At 41.5% G+C, this 24,126-nt stretch overlaps 2 protein-coding genes across 2 annotated transcripts in view; one reads left to right on the top strand and one right to left on the bottom strand.

The window, feature by feature from the left end:
* The window catches only part of LOC310823900 (uncharacterized protein), a 62,448-nt gene extending 38,751 nt beyond the window's left edge, over positions 1–23,697 (bottom strand). The window contains exons 1-8 of the mRNA XM_083696840.1: positions 23,561–23,697; positions 22,989–23,102; positions 22,633–22,746; positions 22,088–22,178; positions 21,675–21,906; positions 17,693–19,481; positions 16,677–16,850; positions 15,912–16,085 (exon numbers count right to left, since the gene is read on the bottom strand). Coding sequence (XP_083552966.1) covers positions 15,912–16,085; positions 16,677–16,850; positions 17,693–19,481; positions 21,675–21,906; positions 22,088–22,178; positions 22,633–22,746; positions 22,989–23,102; positions 23,561–23,682 — 2,810 coding nt within the window. The 5' untranslated portion in view covers positions 23,683–23,697. The remainder of the gene's footprint in view (positions 1–15,911; positions 16,086–16,676; positions 16,851–17,692; positions 19,482–21,674; positions 21,907–22,087; positions 22,179–22,632; positions 22,747–22,988; positions 23,103–23,560) is intronic.
* Positions 1–24,126, top strand: part of LOC310823744 (tripartite motif-containing protein 16-like) — a gene marked incomplete at its 5' end in the record, with an annotated part of 101,651 nt that overhangs the window by 50,008 nt on the left and 27,517 nt on the right. The window lies entirely within an intron of this gene.

Here is a 24,126-nt window from a genome sequence, read left to right as displayed (position 1 = left end):
TGGTTGTCCTCAGGTTGAGGTTCAGTTCCTGACAGCAGCTCAACAATGTACTGATTTGGTGGAAGAGTCTTGCAGTCTGCGATGACTTTTGGCTTGCAGAATGTTGACCACTTTGCCAGGAATTTCTGAGACACTTCGTCACCAAACATCATGGAGAAATCCTGGTCGATCTAAAAACAAGGAGACAATATTTTGATATACAGATTTAAGTATAGATGACAAAGGGAAATGGTGGGGTCAAATACTGAAACTACTACAAAAGCTAAAGATTTTCTTACCAATCCAGGCACATCAAGGAAATGAAGGAACACATCCAGGATTGATGATAATGCATCCTCATCATGGACCATCTTCTGTCGATACTCGAAAGTCACTCTCATTCTGTCTCTGACCACAGATTCATCAGTTGAATGTCTGATTGTAGATATCGCCTCCCTGCACTCCTCACCAAATAGCTGTTCACAGGCCAACAAAGATTCTCGTCTGGTTTTTGGACCATCCTGAATAACTGTCTTGGAATGACCCCGGGAGCCAGCAGAGGTGTTGCGTTGAACCGTCTTGATCCTCCAAGCAATGTAGCCAGTGTTACCCTCAGGATCATAGTAGTGTTCCTGTTTAAGACAACAAAACCAAGGCACACATATTCATATAAATTACTCAACACAATAAGTTTAGACACTGACAATATAAAACTTTACAAAAACTAGTGGGAAATACAAGGCTGAGAAACCTATATACTCATCTGAAACAGGATTTAAATACAAACAAGGAAACTAAAAAGGGAAGAAAGTATAGAAAATACAATGGTTTGGGTTTTCACATAGAAAACAAGAACTTACATATCCTTGTTTGGAGAATGGATCTTGGAGGTACGGAAAAAGTGTCACAATTCCCAGTGCATAATTGGTTCTCACACTTGGCGGTGGAATCCTCCTTTCAAAACAAATCATAGTTTATGCTTGAGCCCACCTTGTAAGTGTGTATGTTTTGCAAGGGAGAGAAGATGGAGATACATTCTTACCTATGTAACTCCATCATATCTGCAACCAGGATGTTCACCATCTGTTTACGTGTTGCATCCGATAGTGTTGTCGTCTTGTCATACTCCTTAAAGATTTCTCACCCTTCTGATTGGCCCTCAGAATATTTTCAACTTTCTGACAAAACATGTTACAATGGAGGCTTGTAAGGAAGCTTGCTTACGGAAATTTAAAAGAGGATTTTTGTGATTTTTTCCCCGCAAAAAACAATTCACTTTTCTATGGCATTCCTTTATACAGAATACCCAATATTCTTCTGCAGATATATATTTAAAGATATTATCAATAATAAAAATGACTTAATTGAGGATTTTAAATGTATTTTTTCAAAGCTTACCTGTTTTGCTTCATATTGATCCATTAACCCTGATGGGTTCCTCCTCTTTCTTGTGGACTCAAGGACAATTGTAGAATCAGATGAATGGGATGAAGCTGGGGATAGTGGAGTCTCCGCCACTACCAAGGATGAATGGGATGAAGCGACCAAGGATGAATGGGATGAAGCTGGGGACAGTGCAGTCACGACAGATGAGAATGCCTCATTTTCGACCAGCTTAACATCCAGATCTACAAAATGGCAGACAAAATTAATGTAAATGTACATGTATTCATCAGTAACAAAAGCATTAAAACAAATAAATGGAAGAATTATTTTTTTTTATTTTTTTTTACGGTATAGTACGGTATATTATCTTTTACACATTGGATAAATAATATGGATGGATAATATGTGTGCAAAAGATAATGATCAATAGAATATCAAATGATAACAGTTTGAGGCCTCCAAAATGATAATGACAATATTTGACAAAACACTATGTGCCACTGCCTGTGATACCTCATCAAAACCCCTGCCTTTTCAAGGACTTTCCTTACCTACTGGGAAAGGGACCATGAAGGTCAAGACCCCTGCCTTTTCAAGTACTTTCCTTACCTACTGGGAAAGGGACCATGAAGGTCAAGACACCTGCCTTTTCAAGGACTTTCCTTACCTACTGGGAAAGGGACCATGAAGGTCAAGACACCTGACTACAAGCTCATCGAAGACATCTCCACCCACCTCTGTTCCTGACACATCAGTCAAGCTTAGCTTGCCCCCACTGAAACTCTCTTCCAGACTAAACTTCTCTGTTACTAGGAGAATCAAAAGTACAGTACATTGCATTAATACAATATTAATCTATTTGCTGATAGAACAGTTTGTGTAATACCTATGGGACACTAGCACCTCCAAACTAATCACTATATTTACAGAATATTTAAGATTGTATGTTCAACTACAGTGATAACATTAAATGCAAAACTATTTCCATAAATAAACTACAAACTTTCTTGAAGGAACTTCTTGAATATTGAAAGACTTGATCAGTCTGTGGAACTCTAATGTATTCCTGCACTCCTCGGATCTCCACTTTAACCAGCATTTCCTGTAAAAGGATATAATTAAATAACTATTTGTTAATCAAGCCAGGCCCACACAGTCCAAATAGAACCAGAGCCAGAATCATAATGCCTCTGTAAAACATGACAGTGCTTATCAATGTGAAGAGAGTGAAACAAGGTGAGGTTTACCGCCTGCTGTGAATAAAAAAATAAAAACATAAGTGTCAAGATTAAGAATATGCCGCACTATCACAGTACAGTGATACTGAGGTAGTTTTTATATGAAGAACTTATATAATTTATGTAAAGTCATCCTTTCTACAAACCTTAAAATCCTTTTGAATTTGCACAGTAGCCTATTATTGAAAACTACAATTGATTTGTGACCAACAAGCTATCGATTTACAGGAGAATCATGAAACAATGAGGATTTTCACCATGCATGTGCCTGTTGCTTTTCATTCATTTTGAGGAGAAAACATCTCCTAGCTGCTCCACTAACTATTCCAAGTAAAAAGTTGAAAAGTTTTCTGTGGGTCTGATACCCACAATTGAAGTTACAGATATGCACAGTCCTCATATCAGGATTTTGCAATACCAACTCACACGCAGCTAACACGTGGAGGCATGTTCTCACCTAGCCAATTTGCTAATGTGAGCAGTTAGCTAACACAAAAGATAGCGAACATGATGTAACTTAACCTACACTGCCAAACGTTACAAACTCAAGGAGAATTACCATAAGCTTACAGTAACACTTAATAATCAGAAAAGGTATATAAGTAGAAGAAACAAACGCTAGGTAGCTGGCTAACATAGTCCTGGCTAAGCTTGAGTAAAAACTGCAGTCTAAACATCATACCAAGGTCTAAATACGTATTTGCATAACAATATCACTCATGGTCATCTATTTAAATGTATGTTTTAAGTCGCTTTGGACAAAGGCGTCTGCTAAAAACCAAAAAATGTAAATGTAATTAACGGTTACTTACCGCCACCATGCAAAAAGTGAAATGGCCGATTTCTTTCACCTGCCGTGGATTCCAGAGAGGGGAGGAGGCAGGGGTGGGGTCATTCACTCCTCACACTCTAGACGTTGACATTCTAATGTCTGTGGGTGGGGCTCACCGCAAGGCAAGCTTTACACTGGAGGTGTTCAGATGAAGTGTCGGAGATCTTCAATGTGACACTATGACAGTTGATTTCAAGAAAACGGTTATAACACTCCATTTTGACACCAACTCTTTCATGCTACAGTGTGAAATCTAACAGATTAGACAACATACAGAGTTAGATCAACTCCAAGTAGAGTGAGATTGACTCAATTCTCATTAACACCAGAAATTTAACTCTGCTGAATTTGCTGTGTAGTTAGTTAACATGACCACCTTGCAGTTCCTTAACATCAAGGAGGAATGAAAGATCGCTTGTGTCAGTCCCAGCTAGCGTCCCAGCTAACGTCAAGGCTAACATTTACACTTACATTTACATTTTACATTGACATTTACATTTATGGCATTTAGCAGACGCCTTTATCCAAAGTGACGTACAACAAATACATTTGTTTAAGTAAGTGAATCATCTATCTATCAGTCATCATAAGATAAATTAATCAATGCTCACACCAGGGGCTATTGGCAGTCGTAATGCCACTAGGCTAATTTTCTTTTCTAGGGGTAGAGTTCGGGGTTATGCGGTAAGGGTTAGGGTTGGGGTTGTGGTTAGGGTTAGTATAGGGGGGGTAGTGAGGGTGAAGCGGTCTTTAGGGTTAGGGTTAGTATAGGGGGGGTAGTGAGGGTGAAGCGCTCTTTAGGGGTAGGGTTCAGGGTTATGGGGTAAGGGTTAGGGTTGGGGTTAGGGTTAGTATAGGGGGGGTAGTGAGGGTGAAGCGGTCTTTAGGAGGGACTGTTAAGATGTAGCTTGAAGAGATAACATACCAGCTAGCCTCTCAGTGATGACACTGACAACTGGCTGACACAGGCTGGGGAGAGTGATCGCTGATGGGGGAAAGCAACATCAGACCCCGGGCCTTCATCGTGCTTTTCCACAATGACCAGGATAAGGAACGCATTTTCGGGAAGAGAAGGGAGGATCTACGCTATCGCGGGCACAAGATCTCTCTCTACCCCGACTTCAGCGTAAGTCTGGCCCAGAGACGCACATCCTTCAACGACGTCGAAGCCAAACTGTACAAGGGGAATATTGGCTTCGGGCTCCTGTACCCCGCTCGCCTCCGCATTGACTTCGATGGACAGACATCTTACTTTGACTGCCCTGCTGCTGCTCAAGCTTTCTACGGTTCCCACTGGCAAGACTGATATGTATAAACCATCAACGAGGGATTGGTACGGTAAACAAGGACTGAGTCATACCATATAATTATATGTTTATACTGTTGGGACTTTTCCATAAGTGTGGCTACTGCCAGCACACTCATTTTCAACTGCTCACAACGGCTCATGCCGATTGTGTTTAAATGCAGACAGCCTCTTTATGGCAATGTCACATTTGGACTGGTACTTCTCAGTTGCGTTGCTCGGCACGGCCAAGACACACTGAGTTTTTATTTTATTTAATTGTTTTATATACCGTTGGTTTGAATGTAGTTATTTAACACTAATCTCTTTTTGACTTGAATTGCAGTACTCTGGTCCCCTTATCAATCCCTCACGCTGTGTTGGAATGATGTTTCTGCCCCTGCTGTGTCACACAATACTACTGGTCATGTGCTCATGTTTAATGTGGTTTGTTTTGCTACACCCACTAACTTAGGGAGCCGTGCTCTCAGTGGATAGAACAGCCTATCAGTTCTAGTTTAGATTAGGCTGTAGAGAATGGATGCACCGGTGGTCTTTCACTGTATACCTGCGGCTCTCATTGTTTGGGAAAGAGAACCTAGGATGGTTATCTGTGTTCTGTTGTCTTCATTGTGTGTTAGTTGGTTGTTCAGGGTTTTTGTTTTCTTCTTCTTTTCCCTCTCTCTCCTCTTGTTGCCTCTGGCTACTGTATCTGTGAACTCATGGTGTCCGTAGAGCTCTACGCTGTACTATGTACTAGGGGTTGGCTCAGGTGCTATCTCCCACTCTGCCTTTACACCAGCCCCCCCAAGAATCTTTATGGGAGAGCCTTTTTAAGCTCTCTCCTACTCAGAGGCGGTTTATATCTGGTATTTCAAAACACCATGTCTTTGAATGCTGACACAGTCTCCAAGTCAAAGTCCCGATGGGAGGAGGAACTGGGTGTGGAGCTGACGGAGGACTGGTGGGAGGTGGCATTGGACATGGTGAATTCTTCATCATCCTGTGCTCGACTTAGTCTGATCCAGCTAAAGGTGGTGCATAGAGCTCATTTCAGTAAATCCAAACTACATTTTTTACCTGACTACTATTTACCCTGACTCTGATCCCAAATGTGATCATTGTGGAAGTCTACAGGCAGACCTCTCACATATGTTCTGGTCTTGCCCAAAGCTTGAAACATATTGGTCTTCGATCTTTGGTGTATTCTCGACATTGCTGAAAAATTGTGGACAACCTTGCCCGTTACTGGCTATTTTCGGTGTGTCTGCTGAACCTTTCCCTTGAAACTCCAACGAGGCTGACATGATTGCTTTCACATCGGTGCTAGCCAAGCCAATACTCCTGACTTGGAAGTCGCCTACTTCCCCCTCATTCTCTGCTTCGCTGACAGATTTGATGTCTTTTTTGCATTTAGAAAATATCAAATTCACACATGGAGGGTCTGACAAGCGATTCTTAAAAAAGTGGCAACCCTTTGTCTCGTACTGTAATGGCTTACCTGTTCTTCCTTCGGACTGAGTACCTATGTCTCTGTATGATGGTGTTGGCCTGTGGCTGATGGCAATGTGCTCCTTGGCCACATGACCATATTTTGACAGGCTGAACCAGAGGTTTTCTAGTTTTTGTTTTGCTTTAATTATTATTATTTATTTTTTTATTAACTTATTTTTCTTTTAAATGTGATGTGTTTTGTTGTTGTTGTCATCTTTGTTGTTGTTGTCGTGGGGTTGGGAGGGGTGGTGGGGTAGGCGGGGGAAAAGAAAATGTAAAAGGAAAGAAAAATTGTGATATTAACCCGGCGCTGTGTCCATTGTGCTTTTCACCAATAAAAAGATGTTTAAAAAAAAAAAGTGGGGGAGGGGATTTCAGGGATTGCCCCCCCCGCCACCCTTCCAGAACAGTGTACAGCAGTGGTTATAGATAAGATCACTAAATAACTTCATAGGATTTAGGAGTTTTTGCAAAGAATTACCTATCTCACTTCAAAACTGTACTGCATATCAATTTCCTGGATCCCCTATGTTCAATCATTGTCATTTCTCTCACTGTGCAGACACATTTGGAAAGCACAACAAGAGTTGAAGCAGCTACCTTCTGCTCATGGGGTATGTCTCCTACCATTACACCACCAAGCTACTCACAACCAACACACATTTCTTCAGCAGAGAAAAAACAAACCCAAACAACTTGTTTTCTTCCTTTTATCACACTGAGCTCAAATGCACAAATGTTGTCAACAAGTCACTCAACAAGTTGAATTGAGTCCATCTTAAATCAAGGATAATAGTTACAACTATCCTTGTACTCAGACTCAATTCAACTTGTTTCAGACATTTTAAATCCAATTTTTGCATTTTAGCAAATTTTAAGAGTGTCATATCAAAGGGTCTGAACACTTCTCTACATGAGATATTTCTGTATTTCAAAATGTTTAAAATAAGTGTTTCTGCTTTGTCATTATGGGGTATTGTGTGAGGATTGATGGCAAAAATAAATAAACGTAATCAATTTTATCTACCAGGTTATTTTATTTATTTACACATGATTCTATCTTTTCACATGGTCATTTCAGTCCATTATGGTACATTGTGTATTATTTCTGGTGTACATGCAAACAAGACATGCCTCTCTGACATGTGGAGAGTCAACATGAGGTCACACGGCTCTTTGTTTCACAAACACTTTGTTTATATGGACATCATCATCATCATCATCATCATCATCATTGTAGTAAATGAAGGAACTTGACTCCAGGGTTAGTTCAGGCTTGTAGACTAGTGTTGCCTTCATCAGAATGAGAAGGAGGAGGCAGAATGTGAGTTAATGTCATTACTACCAAAACACAGAGGCACATGGGGGAAATGAGGTTTGGGAGTTGTGGTTGGTCCATGGGAGAATAGAAGAGGGAAATAAACTATACATGTTAACATAAAGCATGATGGCCGACAGTACCAACTAGAAGAAGACTGAACTGTAAAGGAATGTAACCATCAAGATACACCAAGAGATTAGACCATAAATACATCCAACACACCACACCAAACACACCACTATCCAACTGCATGTGTGTAGGCTTGACCTAAGTGGAAAATCACAACCTTTGAGTTTGAGTGTAAATACAAGGCTGAGAAACCTATATACTCATCTGAAACAGGATTTAAATACAAACAAGGAAACTAAAAAGGGAAGAAAGTATAGAAAATACAATGGTTTGGGTTTTCACATAGAAAACAAGAACTTACATATCCTTGTTTGGAGAATGGATCTTGGAGGTACGGAAAAAGTGTCACAATTCTCAGTGCATAATTGGTTCTCACACTTGACGGTGGAATCCTCCTTTCAAAACAAATCATAGTTTATGCTTGAGCCCACCTTGTAAGTGTGTATGTTTTGCAAGGGAGAGAAGATGGAGATACATTCTTACCTATGTAACTCCATCATATCTGCAACCAGGATGTTCACCATCTGTTTACGTGTTGCATCCGGTAGTGTTGTCGTCTTGTCATACTCCTTAAAGATTTCTCACCCTTCTGATTGGCCCTCAGAACATGTTCAACTTTCTGACAAAACATGTTACAATGGAGGCTTGTAAGGAAGCTTGCTTATGGAAATTTAAAAGAGGATTTTTGTGATTTCTTTCCCCCAAAAAAACAATTCACTTTTCTATGGCATTCCTTTATACAGAATACCCAATATTCTTCTGCAGATATATATTTAAAGATATTATCAATAATAAAAATGACTTAATTGAGGATTTTAAATGTATTTTTTCAAAGCTTACCTGTTTTGCTTCATATTGATCCATTAACCCTGATGGGTTCCTCCTCTTTCTTGTGGACTCAAGGACAATTGTAGAATCAGATGAATGGGATGAAGCTGGGGATAGTGGAGTCTCCGCCACTACCAAGGATGAATGGGATGAAGCGACCAAGGATGAATGGGATGAAGCTGGGGACAGTGCAGTCACGACAGATGAGAATGCCTCATTTTCGACCAGCTTAACATCCAGATCTACAAAATGGCAGACAAAATTAATGTATATGTACATGTATTCATCAGTAACAAAAGCATTAAAACAAATAAATGGAAGAATTATTATTATTTATTTTTTTTTACGGTATAGTACGGTATATTATCTTTTACACATTTGATAAATAATATGGATGGATAATATGTGTGCCAAAGATAATGATCAATAGAATATCAAATGATAACAGTTTGAGGCCTCCAAAATGATAATGACAATATTTGACAAAACACTATGTGCCTCTCAGGATTCACACTGCCTGTGATACCTCATCAAAACCCCTGCCTTTTCAAGTACGTTCCTTACCTACTGGGAAAGGGACCATGAAGGTCAAGACACCTGCCTTTTCAAGTACTTTCCTTACCTACTGGGAAAGGGACCATGAAGGTCAAGACACCTGCCTTTTCAAGGACTTTCCTTACCTACTGGGAAAGGGACCATGAAGGTCAAGACACCTGACTTTACAAGCTCATCGAAGACATCTCCACCCACCTCTGTTCCTGACACATCAGTCAAGCTTAGCTTGCCCCCACTGAAACTCTCTTCCAGACTAAACTTCTCTGTTACTAGGAGAATCAAAAGTACAGTACATTGCATTAATACAATATTAATCTATTTGCTGATAGAACAGTTTGTGTAATACCTATGGGACACTAGCACCTGCAAACTAATCACTGTATTTACAGAATATTTAAGATTGTATGTTCAACTACAGTGATAACATTAAATGCAAAACTATTTCCATAAATAAACTACAAACTTTCTTGAAGGAACTTCTTGAATATTGAAAGACTTGATCAGTCTGTGGAACTCTAATGTATTCCTGCACTCCTCGGATCTCCACTTTAACCAGCATTTCCTGTAAAAGGATATAATTAAATAACTATTTGTTAATCAAGCCAGGCCAACACAGTCCAAATAGAACCAGAGCCAGAATCATAATCCCTCTGTAAAACATGACAGTGCTTATCAATGTGAAGAGAGTGAAACAAGGTGAGGTTTACCGCCTGCTGTGAATAAAAAAATAAAAACGTAAGTGTCAAGATTAAGAATATGCCGCACTATCACATTGCAGTGATACTGAGGTAGTTTTTATATGAAGAACTTATATAATTTATGTAAAGTCATCCTTTCTACAAACCTTAAAATCCTTTTGAATTTGCACAGTAGCCTATTATTGAAAACTACAATTGATTTGTGACCAACAAGCTATCGATTTACAGGAGAATCATGAAACAATGAGGATTTTCACCATGCATGTGCCCGTTGCTTTTCATTCATTTTGAGGAGAAAACACCTCCTAGCTGCTCCACTAACTATTCCAAGTAAAAAGTTGAAACGTTTTCTGTGGGTCTGATACCCACAATTGAAGTTACAGATATGCACAGTCCTCATATCAGGATTTTGCAATACCAACTCACACGCAGCTAACACGTGGAGGAATGTTCTCACCTAGCCAATTTGCTAATGTGAGCAGTTAGCTAACACAAAAGATAGCGAAAATGATGTAACTTAACCTACACTGCCAAACGTTACAAACTCAACGAGAATTACCATAAGCTTACAGTAACACCTAATAATCAGAAAAGGTATATAAGTAGAAGAAACAAACGCTAGGTAGCTGGCTAACATAGTCCTGGCTAAGCTTGAGTAAAAACTGCAGTCTAAACATCATACCAAGGTCTAAATACGTATTTGCATAACAATATCACTCATGGTCATCTATTTAAATGTATGTTGTAAGTCGCTTTGGACAAAGGCGTCTGCTAAAAACCAGCCTAACAATGAAGACTTTTGTGTACTGTACTTGACTTGTTTCCTCATACCGTGAGCTACACATTTGAACAAAAATAACCTCAACAACAACAACAGCAATAAAAACAACCTAAAAAATAAGCGCTGTCATATTTCTGTAAGATTCTTACCTTTTGGTAACGGAAATCAGCTTCTGTGTATTTGCGTTACTATCGAGGTTAAGGTTCCGTCTCCTGAGAGGAATCTGCTTCTTTCTCTGTGTTGTGTGTAATGAACTGGACTATGACCAGGAACTGGTCATGTAAATCATCTTGCTGACTTCCTCCCTCTGCTGGCTGTGTGGGTGTGTGTGAGGGTGTGTATGTGTGTGTGGGTGTGTATGTGTGTGTGGGTGTGTGTGAGGGTGTGTGGGTGTGTATGTGTGTGTGTGTGTGTGTGTGTGTGTGTGTGTGTGTGTGTGTGTGTGGGTAACTCAGTTGTGGGGGACAACATATTTACTCCACACTTGTTATGGTTTGGTTTGATGCGGCTCATCATGACACAGTCACACACCTGGTCCTCTGTGGCTCATCATGACACAGTCACACACCTGGTCCTCTGTGGCTCATCATGACACAGTCACACACCTGGTCCTCTGTGGCTCATCGTGACACAGTCACACACCTGGTCCTCTGTGGCTCATCATGACACAGTCACACACCTGGTCCTCTGTGGCTCATCATGACACAGTCACACACCTGGTCCTCTGTGGCTCATCATGACACAGTCACACACCTGGTCCTCTGTGGCTCATCATGACACAGTCACACACCTGGTCCTCTGTGGTTCAGTTGGTAGAGCACGGCGCTAACAATGCTTAGGTTGTGGGTTTGATTCCTGCTGGGACCATATATACTGAAATGTACGCACTCACTGCAATGTAAGTCGCTTTGGATAAAAGCGTCAGTAAAATGGCAGATATGTATATATCACAGTATTCCAATAATATTATGTGCTGTGCGTATTATTATCAAGTACCATCAATGTTATTTATTTATTTATGTTTAGCACATTTTTCCTCTTTCAAGCCATTTTACACCAACGGGGGGAAAACCTGGGGAGTGACACTCTCAGCCGCGAGCCTGTTTTTCTTTGTATTATCTGACCACCGGTTTGGGGACCAGTCTAGTAACGGGAGGGGCCGAGCTGTAGGAGACGCTCTCTCAGCTGGTCCTGGAGAGTAATAATACAAATCACCTCTCACTTTCACCTCCTCCGTGAGGTGAAGGAGGTCTCCTTGTAACTCGATGAGCCGAAGATGCCCAGCTCTACGACAGAGCACAGACGATACGTGAACTATCAGGATTTCCATGAAAGAAACAGCATAAGTAAAAACAAGTTCATCTTTATTTAAAAGTTACACGCGAAAAAAAACACGAAAGTGTTTCAGGGTTTTTTTGATGATCATGACACTTTGTCTCCCGGCAGTTCAGGCCCTGTACAGGACCCCGGACCAACCCTCTGTCTAACAGGTATGGACCTCAGCCTGCAGGGTCTTACCCTGTACAGGACCCCGGACCAACCCTCTGTCTAACAGGTATGGACCTCAGCCTGTAGGGTCTTACCCTGTACAGGACCCCGGACCAACCCTCTGTCTAACAGGTGTGGACCTCAGCCTGCAGGGTCTTACCCTGTAAGCTACTTCCTAACAGGTCCGGTGTAGGTTGGTGTCGATTAGACTCACTCCGCTGTTAACAGTCTACGTCCCATAGTTCCTCCATTGACTTCCTTTACCCACTTCAGTTGAACTGAAAACTCCCCCGAAAACCGTACACAGAAGTGGGTAACCTCTATGGTTAACGACTGCTCTAATCTTATAGGAGTGCAAGTTGGTGTGGTTGCGGAAAGGTGTTTATCGGTAAGTACAATTTACCCAAAGTAGGTAATGATGGGCTAGATATAACCATTCTGATCCTATGATGAAATATGCACAGTAATCTATAACCTTTTATGTCACCAGGAGGAGGTAAAAATACTTTTGATGAATGGAATAGTTCAATAAAAATAACATTTAAAAAAATTGAGTTTAGAAAACTGTTACTTTAAATGCAGGGTAGATTGTTTAATAATGGATTAAAGCATTACAGCATAGCTAAGTTATCATAAAAATGGGTTACAGACAGAGTATTAAAATATTAAAATGATGAAAATATAAAAATTATAAAAATTATAAAAAGAATAAAATCTCTACCTCTATCCCTACTCTGCCTAATCTACTTGTCCTCTCCGTCGAGTGAAGCCGGTTCCTCTTTCCGCCACGGCTGTGGTAAAGAGCCGGTGTTATGCTCCCCTGGCCGAGGGACTCTGATTCCTGCAGAGTGTTTCAGCTTTGCCCCCTAAAACTGCTCTACTTGTCTCAGCTTTTCCTCTAAGTCCGTTCTTCCTCAAAGAAAGGTCCGCCAGGTCCTCTGTTGCAATCCAGTGGTGAGTCCGTTAGTCAGGATTTGATCAGAGTGTGAACTCCGGCCACGGAGAACTTCTCGGGCACCAGACTATGAGAGCTCCAGTTCCACCCCGGGGTGAGGTATCCAACACGCTCCGTCCTGCTCCGGTTCTTCAGGTTTTAACGCTCCTCAGCGGGGAATGACCGTTGTGCTGCTCCAGGGAGCTCTTTTTATACTCTGCTTTTGATCCAAAACTCCTCCCATATGACATCGTCTTTGTTTACTAACAGAGCCAAGATTCCTCACATCTTCTTTGTCTACAAACAGAGCGGTGTTTAACCCTTTGAGCGATTAGCTAGAACCGTGGCTAAGCTAAGCTAGTAGCTAAGTAGCTTCCTTCTAAAGTAAATAAGGAAGTGCTTTCAGGGAAGTCCTTTTAAGGAACTTTCTCTGTCCCTCAACTCTCAGTGTTACAAAACCTCATCAACATCAATACAATACATCCAAACAGTAATACAGTATAGCGATCAAATATCATAGATCAAAACCAGTAAATCACTCTATACTTCACATTGTTACCCTTAATCATTGTTATCATTTTCATACTTGATTATGGACACAGTAGTACTTTTTGTTGGGGATTCCCACCACCTGACCTACTTCACCCCGTCGGCCTTACACAATAACCCCTTTTATGTAGTGATAAAACTTTGTATCCTCAAAAATAAACTTTAGTAATATAGTATCATACATCAGTAATCATCCCTGAGTAAGATTACACAATCAAACATTGGTATTCTTCTATTCTTAGTACTTTCATTGGTAGCATGCCATCATCATAATGAGGCCTAAGCAGACATGTTGACACAGGGTCATACACTCACACTCTAGTTCCTCTTAAGCAGTTATGCAGTTACACATATTTTAATCAACTTATCATTCATAAGCAGTTATGCGGTCGCACCTATTTTAATCAACTTATCATCCATAAGCAGTTATGCAGTTGCACCTATTTGAGGGATAGATGGAAGATAAAATGTGTTTCAGGAACATCCTCAGCCGCGGTGTCCCTCGTCAGGTCGGGCCCCCAGCTGCTAAGCTTTTTCTATTTCTAGCAGTGTCATGGTGATTCACCAAGGTTGCTCTCGAACCTCGGGCCGATCCTGCCGTGCTTAACTGGGGAACGTTGGGAATGGTGTTCAGGCCGGGGAAAGGACGTGCTAGACTCGCCCTCGGTGACACAACTCAAACACCCAATCTAACCAACTCTTATATATATACACACACACACACACACACACACACACACACACACACACACACACAGGAGAAGGAACAACATGTACGTTGGATTGACAGACAGGTGAAGGAATCTATGGAAAGTGAATTACAGAACATGTCCATGTTGTACGGACAGAGAAGGAGAGCTGTCTTCACATCCACTCCCTGCTATCTTACACACAGCAACGTGATCCAGCATCACAACTCAAACACCCAATATAACCAACTCTTATATACATACAGACACTCTCTCCTGTGTTATTCTCAGAGTTCATCATCAGTCTGATTTGATCATCTAATCATTCATCTAGATTATTTCACTGTCAGTTGCATTTCCATCAAAAAAACTAAAAAAACATGTAAGATTCTGTTTGTTGTCACTCAATTGCAGTCTATTTCACTATCAGATACATTTTATTGAATTTAATAATATATATATATATATATATATATATATATATATATATATATATATATATAGTAAAAAATTATATAACTACACACTAAACACCACACCCTACACACTACACCCTACACACTACATCCTACAAACTAGACCCTACACACTACACCCTACACACTATACAATACACACTACACCCTACACACTATACACTAAACCCTACACCCTACACACTGGGAGAGGGAACATCTGTACATCCAACATCTCAGTGAAAACACACCACTATCACAACACAACACACCACATGTTCTGATCCGTCATCTTTGAGCCATTGGTGTTCAGTGTGATCTCCCTGAGACTAGTTTACACAGGGTCACTGAACAGTCATCGTCCCAAACCCTAAACCCTGGGTAGAGGGGCTCAGTGAATGTGGAGTGGAATGTGTGCAGGAGGGTCCGTGTGTCAGAGGAGACCCTGTAGAAGGACAGAGTGCCGGCTGGCCAGTCCAGACACACTCCTACTCTGTGGGAGCCAGAGGAGGGGACAGGTATGTCAGTCCTCTTATTATTGTGCCAGGCGGAGTAACTGTTAACAGAGCACCTCAGACTCCAGGACTTGTCATTGTATCCCAACCCACAGTCATCACCCCCTCCTCTTCTCCTGATTCCTTTATATGTTACTCCTATAACAGCCTCTCCCTCATTCCACTCTACCTCCCAGTAATGGCGCCCAGTCAGACCCTCTCTACACAGCACCTGGTACAAGCCCTCAAATCTCTCTGGGTGATCTGGATACGGCTGCTTCTTTCTCCCCCATGTCACCTTTCTGTTCTCCTTAGACAGAGAGAGGAGTCTGTGTGCTGTGTTTGGGTCCAGTGTGAGCTCACAGGCATCTGATTGAGAGGGCAAAAATAATCGTCAAATCAATACAATTGAATAACTTGTTATGGTAACATTAATTTTTTCACAAAATATTGCTTAATAATTTTAAATGTTTTACAAGGGATACAACTAATTCACATTTACTAATATTTTAGATTTACATATGAATACAATACTGGTGCTCTGTTTGAACTCTGCTGTACCCTGGTTCTTGAGTAATATCACAGTCCTATTCTCTACAGCGTTGGTGACTTACATTTGATCAGCCCAGGTTTGAGCCTGCACTCTCCACCATGGTCCACACTATATCAACCACAGAAGAACCCACAGTGGTTGATTGACACACTCACAATCATGTGGAAAATAGATACAATGCATTAATCTCATTGATACGTCCAGCCAGATATTGAGCCTTTACCTGAGTGTCTGTAGGTTACAGAGTGGATCTTTCTGTACAGCAGAGAGCAGCGCCAGTCCTGAGTCTCCTGGGTGATTGTAGCTGAGGTCCAGCTCTCTCAGGTGGGAGGGCTTAGACCTCAGAGCTGAAGCCAGAGAAACACAGCCTTCCTCTGGGACTCTACAGCCTGACAACCTGGGGAAATAGTGTCACTCCATCTGATCAAGAATCTGATTATTCCTCTCTAATGTACATGTGCAGCTTTAAATCCTCTTCATTTGGCAGTTGAAAGGCCACATATGAATGAGGAATACAAAAAAATACATGCAGCAAAACGATCACTGTGGTGCAAGAATTCATGAGTGAGAGTTGTAGTTGCTCTCAACAGGGGAGCAAGCAACCATGGATACATTTGTAGTCACTGGATTTCTACGTCTGGTATAATGTATTTGCTAGTTATTGGGTTAGTGCAGTATTGTGTAGTCCCATGAGCTGATCTAAGGCCAGGTGGGTCAAGATTTGAGGACGGCAAATATATTCAGAGATTGAAGACAGAGCAGCCACCCACCACACACACACACACAAACACACACACACACACACACACACACACACACACACACACACACACACACACACACTATATAGTAATTGATTGGAAGATAATGTATAATGAATATCAATCATTGATCCTTTATGTGCAAGTATCATTGATTCCATAGAATGATAATGTAACAGACACTTAGGAATGATGTATCTGACAAAAAGAATAGTCTCAGACCTCACCTCAGTGTCTGTAGTTGACAGTGTGGACTCCCCAGTCCAGCAGAGAGCAGCTTCACCCCCCCGTCACCTAGATCATTATTACTGAGGTCCAGCTCTCTCAGGTGGCAGGAGTCTGAGCTGAGAGCTGAGGCCAACGCTTCACAGCATCTCTCTGTGAGGTGACACCCATTCAGCCTGAATGAGGAATAAATACATGCTGCCAAACGATCACAAAATACAAGCATTTAGACATTTTGACTCGAAAAAGTAAAAAATGTACTTATGTGATATGTTCTTTCATTTCCAGTTGCTTGTCGCTGCACCTGATTAGCAAATAATGACATATTCATCCAAAACCCGTACATGGGCTGTTTTGGGATTTAAACATATTTCACTAGAACAACATGTTTTTTAATCATTTCACTTTGTTTTAATAGTGAAATCATCATGCATCCATACTTTTCATGACTTAAATGATGGATTGAGCTTCCATTTGGAGATGAGTGGCGAGCTCCTTCCAACTGCACCAACTGTAAACTTACTGGCTAGAGAACTGACTCATTCCACTTCCACTAAAATAAAGCTGACAAACCTTAGCTGAACTATGAACACAAACAGCCATGTTATTATATACGCTACAGATGTTATTTACTTAATGTCAAAACAAAAGTCTTCATTTGAGCCGCGTTGTGAGGATCTGTGGTACCGCAAGTGGAATGCGATAGTCATTAGGTTAAAAACAGATTCAACGTCAGGAGTGGATTTTTTCAAACCAGTGTTCAGTACTCTGACTGGAACTGGCTCTTTCTACCTCATTATTGGGAGTCGAGACACAAAGCGACTGAACATGATGGAGCAAGTCAAATATTTGTGTGTCAATAAAACATGAAAGATAAGTGTGTAATCAATTAATGAATTACTTTTGACCATGTGATCAAAGACTCAGTTTCATACATTTAATCCGTAAATCATAATAAGTGATCACATACTCCATTCATTGCCCAAGTATCAATTCAGTGTTTTGTCCATCTACTTACAGTGCCGTCTTAGAGGCTGTGACCACTGGAAGGAGCCTCAGAAGACCCTCTTCTGATCTGGAGTACTTCTTCAGGTCAAACACATCCAGCTCCTCTTCTGAAGTCAGCAACACAAAGACCAGAGCTGACCACTGTGCAGGTGAGAGTTGGGCTTTTGAAAGACATCCTGAGCTCAGGTAGCTTTGGATCTCCTCCACTAGAGAACGGTCATTCATCTCATTCAGACAGTGGAACAGATTGATGCACCTCTCTGGAGAGGGATTCTTCCTGATCTTCTTCTTGATATACTTGACTGTTTCCTCATTGGTCTGTGAGCTGCTTCCTTTCTGTGTCAGAAGGCCTCGTAGGAGATTCTGATTGGACTTGAGTGAGAGGCCCAGGAGGAAGCGCAGGAACAGGTCCAGGTGACCATTCTCACTCTGTAAGGCCTTGTCCACTGCACTCTTGTGTAAGTAGACCAGAGGTGAGCGTTTCAGTGATGACCATCGCTTCATGGATGAGGATTTCTGTTTGACCAGTGGATTCTCATTGCTGTTGTTGAATGTGAGGAACACATATAAAGCAGCTAGAAACTCCTGGATGCTCAGATGCACAAAGCTGAACACTTTGTGCAGCCCACACTCCTCTCTGAAGATCTGAGTGCACACTCCCGAGTACACTGAGGCTTCTGTGACATCAATGCCACACTCTCTCAAGTCTTCTTCATAGAAGATCAGATTGCCATTTTCCAGCTGATTGAACGCCAGTTTTCCCAGTGACAGAATTAGCTCTTTATCCCACTGTGGATTTCTGTCATGGTCTCCAAGGTACTTCACATTTCTCTGTTGGGTCTGAAATACCAGGAAGTGTGTGTACATCTGTGTCAGAGTCTTGGGCATCTCTCCTCTCTCTGCTTCACCCAACAGTCTCTCTAGGGTAGTGGCTGAGAGCCAACAGAACACTGGTATGTGGCACATGATGTGGAGGCTCCTTGATGACTTCATGTGTGTGTTGATTCTGCTGGCCAGGTTCTCATCACTGATTCTCTTCCTGAAGTACTCCTCCTTCTGTGGGTTGTTGAACCCTCGTACCTCTGTCACCTGGTCAACACACTCAGGAGGGATCTGATTGGCTGCTGCAGGTCGGGAAGTTATCCAGAGGAGAGCAGAGGGAAGCAGATTCCCCTTGATGAGGTTTGTCAGCAGCACGTCCACTGAGGTTAACTCTGTGGCATCGCAACATGTCTCGTTGTTCTTAAAGTCTAGAGGAAGTCGACACTCATCCAGACCATCAAAGATGAACAGAACTTTATACTTGTCAAAGTTGGAGATTCCTGATTCTTTTATTTCAATGAAGAAATGACCAAGAAGTTCATTCAAACTGCACTTCTTCTCTTTCATTAAATTCAGCTCCCGAAAAGGAAGTGGAAATATGAACTGGACATCCTGATTGGCTTTTCCTTCAGCCCAGTCCGTAATGAACTTCTGTGTTGAGACTGTTTTTCCAATGCCAGCGACTCCCTTTGTCAGCACATTTCTCTTTGGTTTGTCTTGTCCAGGTGAAGGCTTGAAGATGTCATTGCATTTGATTGGTGTCTCATGTGTTGCTGGTCTCCTGGATGCTGTCTCAATCTGTCTGACCTCATGTTCGATATTGACCTCTCCACTTCCACCCTCTGTGATGTAGACCTCTGTATAGACTTTATCGAGAAGTATTTTGTTGCCTTGCTTAGCTATTCCCTCAAACACACACTGAAACTTCTTCTCCAGGTTGGACTTGAGTTCTTGTTGGCACACCACCGCAAGCTCATCTGAATGACAAAACAATCAACAAAATATTCCTGGCACACTTCACATTAAGTTGACCCAATACCTGCAATAACTGTAAATATATATATATATATATATATATATATATATGCCATTTAGCTGACGCGTTTATCCAAAGCGACTTCCATTTCAGTGAGTGCATACATTCAGTATACAGTGGGGGAAATAATTATTTGTTCCCCTGCTGATTTTGTTAGTTTGCCCGATTACAAAGAAATGACCGGTCTATAATTTTTATGGTACTTTTATTTTAACAAATAGAGACAGAATATCAACAAAGAAGTCCAGAAAAAACACATTATATAAAGTTATAAATTCATTTGCATTTGATCGAAGGAAATAAGTATTTGATCCCCTACAAACCAGCAAGAATTCTGGCTCATACAGACCGGTTATATGCCCATGAAGCACACAGATTAGTCCTGTCACTTTAAGAAAGTACTCCTAATCTCTGCTTGTTATGGGTATAATAGACACCTGTCAATAGAATCAATCTCATCCATTCCAACCTCTCCACCACCATGGGCAAGACCAAAGAACATTCAAAGGACATCAGGGTAAGAGTTGTAGACCTGCACAAGGCTGGAATGGGCTACAAGAACATCAGCAAGAAGCTTGGTGAGAAGGAGACAACTGTTGGTCCAATTATTAGAAATAAGAAAGAAATACAAAATAACCATCAATCGCCCTCGGCCTGGAGCTCCATGCAAGATCTTGCCTCGTGGGGTAAGGATGATCATGAGAAGGGTGAGGGATCAGCCCAGAACTACACGGGAGGAGCTTGGTTATGATCTCAAGGCAGCTGGGACCACAGTCACCAAGAAAACCATTGGTAACACACTACACCGTAACAGATTGAAATCCTGCAGTGCCCGCAAGGTCCCCCTGCTCAAGAAGGCAAATGTACAGGCCCATCTGATGTTTGCCAATTAACACCTAAATGATTCAGAGAAGGCTTGGGAGAAGGTGATGTCGTCAGATGAGACCAAAATTGAACTCTTTGGCATAAATTTGACTCTTCGTGTTTGGAGGGAGAGAAATGCTGAATGCTACAATCCCAAGAACACCATCCCCACCGTCAAACACGGAGGTGGAAACATTATGCTTTGGGGTTGTTTCTCTGCTAAGGGTACAGGATGACTTCACTGCATTGAGGGGCCAATGGACAGGGCCATGTACCGTAAGATCTTGGACGAGAACCTCCTTCCCTCAGCCAGAGCACTGAGGATGGGTCGTGGATGGGTCTTCCAGCATGACAATGACCCAAAACATACGGCCAAGGCAACAAAGGAGTGGCTCAAGAAGAAGCACACTGAGGTCATGGAGTGGCCTAACTAGTCTCCAGACCTTAATCCTATCGAAAATTTGCGGAGGGAGCTGAAGCTTCAAGTTGCCAAGCAAAAGCCTTGAAACCTTCAGGATTTGGAGACGATCTGTAAAGAGGAGTGGACCAAAATCCCTCCTGAGATGTGTGCAAACCTGGTGACCAACTACAAGAAACGTCTGATTTCTGTGCTTGCCAACAAGGGTTTCTCCAACAAGTACTAAGTCATCTTTTGCTTGGGGATCAAATACTTATTTCGTTCGATTAAATGCTAATTCAATTATAACTTTATATAATATGTTTTTCTGGACTTTTTTTGTTGATATTCTGTGTCTATTTGTTAAAATAAAAGTAAAACAATTTACAAAATATTCCTGGCACACTTTACAAGTGTTTTACAAGTTATAAGTTGACCCAATACCTGCAGTAACTGTATATATATATATATATATATATATATATATATGCCATTTAGCCGACGTGTTTATACAAAGCGACTTGTTGTATTAATTAACAAGTTGTTATAAAGTAATTAATTATAAATTATTTATATAGTAATAATTACATAGTATGTAGTGTAGTTGATTGATATATTACTACACATGTAGGAAAGAACAGTCCTTATTCCATCTGTGTTATAGGAAACTGTCCAAACCATTACTATGCAATTATACAGAAACAACCAATCTTATTACTGGAGTAATTACAGAGACACTAAGTTATAGAGGCAACATAATATAAAGTGACCAAATGGGGATATACATCATAATTACAGTTAGTGGTGTTTGTATTTCCAATAATATTTCAGGCCCAGTACCACTTCTCTGTGAAAACACATGAGGTCTCTTACGTTTCTCCAGTGTGTCAGCGAGCTCCTTCTGGTTCATGTTCCTCAGGACGTGCAGTGTGATCTTCAGAGCCCCTTCTCTGGCACTGCTCTCCTGCTTCTCTTCTTCTTCATCATCCACCACTTGCTCTTTCTCCCCCTGACTCTCAAAGCACTCTGGGTAGTCTTGAGAAATAAGCCTCTTGAACCTCTTCAGCTCATTTCTCAGTAAAGTGATGACATTGTCTTCAAGCGACTGAAACATTTAGAAAAATAAAGTGGAGTGAGATAGACAATTATGGGTAAACCTTTACACACAGTAGAGAGACTAAATACAAAAAACACTTGACTTTGGCATGCAATTGAAACAAGAAAAAAAAAAAATTATATGGGGATGACTTTGCCACCTTCAATGTCATACTTTTTATTTAGCTCACCCTGAATATGGAGGCCAGTTCACTTTGACTCTGGACAGACTGACCACTGGGAATCTCTGACTCTGGTCTCTCCACCTGGTCACTGGGGATTCTGGGTAAAAACAAGAAATAAGCAGATGTCTTTATCCAGAGAAGTGTGAATGAGGCCCAGTTTCTCAAATAGAATAACTTCAGAGTGTATACCGCTAAACATAGTTCCTGGGTCAGATGAATATTACAAAAAACTGACATTGGTGGACGTTTTAGTCAGTCCAAATTAATATATCTGTATGGTCAGTAGCTTTTAGGTTTTTAGTGTCCATCTCCCAACAGGATCCACTCTCTTCCTCTGTGGACATGCCTTCTAGTGAGTGTTGTAACACTGTCTGTTGCTACAGAATGCATTGAACAACAGTATATCTACATTCCTGTGTCGAACACAAAGACACCAACATTCTCACATTCATTAACAGGAGACAGTGAACAGCACACTCTGAGGACCTCATGAAACAAAGAGGTGGCGTAGTCTAGCAGTTAGTTCATCACATCCCCCATGATACACTTACCCTTGTTTAGCAGTGACGGTTCCTTGTCTGAAGTGTATTGGACGGCCCATAGAGTGGTCACTCTTCATGGACACACAGTTGGGTACAGCTGAGGCTGGTCTCTCCTGCTGGACCCTGTCAAACACAAAGACACTAACATTCTCACATTCATTAACAGGAGACAATGAACAGCACATGTTCATGAGTGGGTATCTGTGTTGTCAGGCACCAATATTCTCATATGTTTAACAGAAGATAATGGATGTCATGTGTTCATATGAGTGTGTGTTTGTGTGTTGTTAGAATATTGACTACGTGAAACAAACAGGTGGCGTAGTCTAGCTGTTAGTTCATCACATCCCCCATGATACACCTACCATTGTTTAGCAGTGCTGGTTCCTTGTCTGAAGTGTATTGGACGGCCCATAGAGTGGTCACTCTTCATGGACACACAGCTAGGTACAGGTGAGGCTGGTCTCTCCTGCTGGACCCTGCATTACAAGGTGGAGTTGTGTTTTTAAATGTGCCATATGACCTGAGCTTCTAGAGCCAGTTTCACAGGAGGGTGGCATTGTGAAGGACAGAGTATTAATGAACCTGTGTTTGTTTCATTCAGGGGATCCCCATTACCATGGAGGGTTGGGGTGCGCTGGAAGGAAGAGAGTGGGGACGGTGTGGCCAGTCCAAATTTATATAACTGTATAGTAAGTAGCTTTTAGGTTTTTAGTGGCCATCTCCCTCCAGGATCCGCTCTCCTCCTCCATGGACACGCCTTCTAGTGAGTGTTGCAACACTGTCTGTTGCTACAGTTTGCATTGAACTCCAGTATATCTACATTCCTGTGTCTAACATTAATCTGGTTATGAATGACGTATCTCTCATCATCATCATCATCATCATCAGTATCATCATCTTCATGGTAAATGCCCTCCAGAGACTCTTCTCTTACCCCATGTCTTCAACCTCCCCAGAGAGACTCATTTTAGAGGCAGTGGTCCCCTCCTCTCTCTCCCCAGAGAGACTCATTTTCGAGGCAGTGGTCCCCTCCTCTCTCTCCCCAGAGAGACTCATTTTAGAGGCAGTGGTGGCCTCCTCTCTCTCCTCTCCTCAAAGAACCTCCTGCTATAAACCCAATGAACACACGCAGCACGTTAAAGGAGACCAAAGTTCAAAACCAGTGAAGTGAGAAACTACAGTCTGCGGCTCAACAGAGGGAGGAAAGGGACATGAAAGCCTGCTGATCCTGGATATACAGTATCTCTCTCTCCTGAAGCCAACAAGGGACACTGACAATGTCTCTGTCTGTCTGTCTGTCTGTCATTCTTCATCATTGAATGAACTTGTTTGTCTACTGATGCACGTCCTACTTCTGTCAGCTTATGTTCAGTTCATATGTGTTCAGACACTCTCTTTACTGATGAACCAGTTTGTCCAGAAACAATCGCTCACCCTGACTCCCTTGTGTTGATCTGAGAACTCTGGACAGGTGTGGCTATGTTTTCCTGTATGTACAGT

The sequence above is a fragment of the Argentina silus genome, assembly GCF_951799395.1.
Source record: "Argentina silus genome assembly, chromosome: Y".
NCBI lineage: Eukaryota > Metazoa > Chordata > Actinopteri > Argentiniformes > Argentinidae > Argentina > Argentina silus.
The sequence above is the reverse complement of the archived record's forward strand: the minus strand, read 5'-3'. Positions and strand labels throughout refer to the sequence as shown.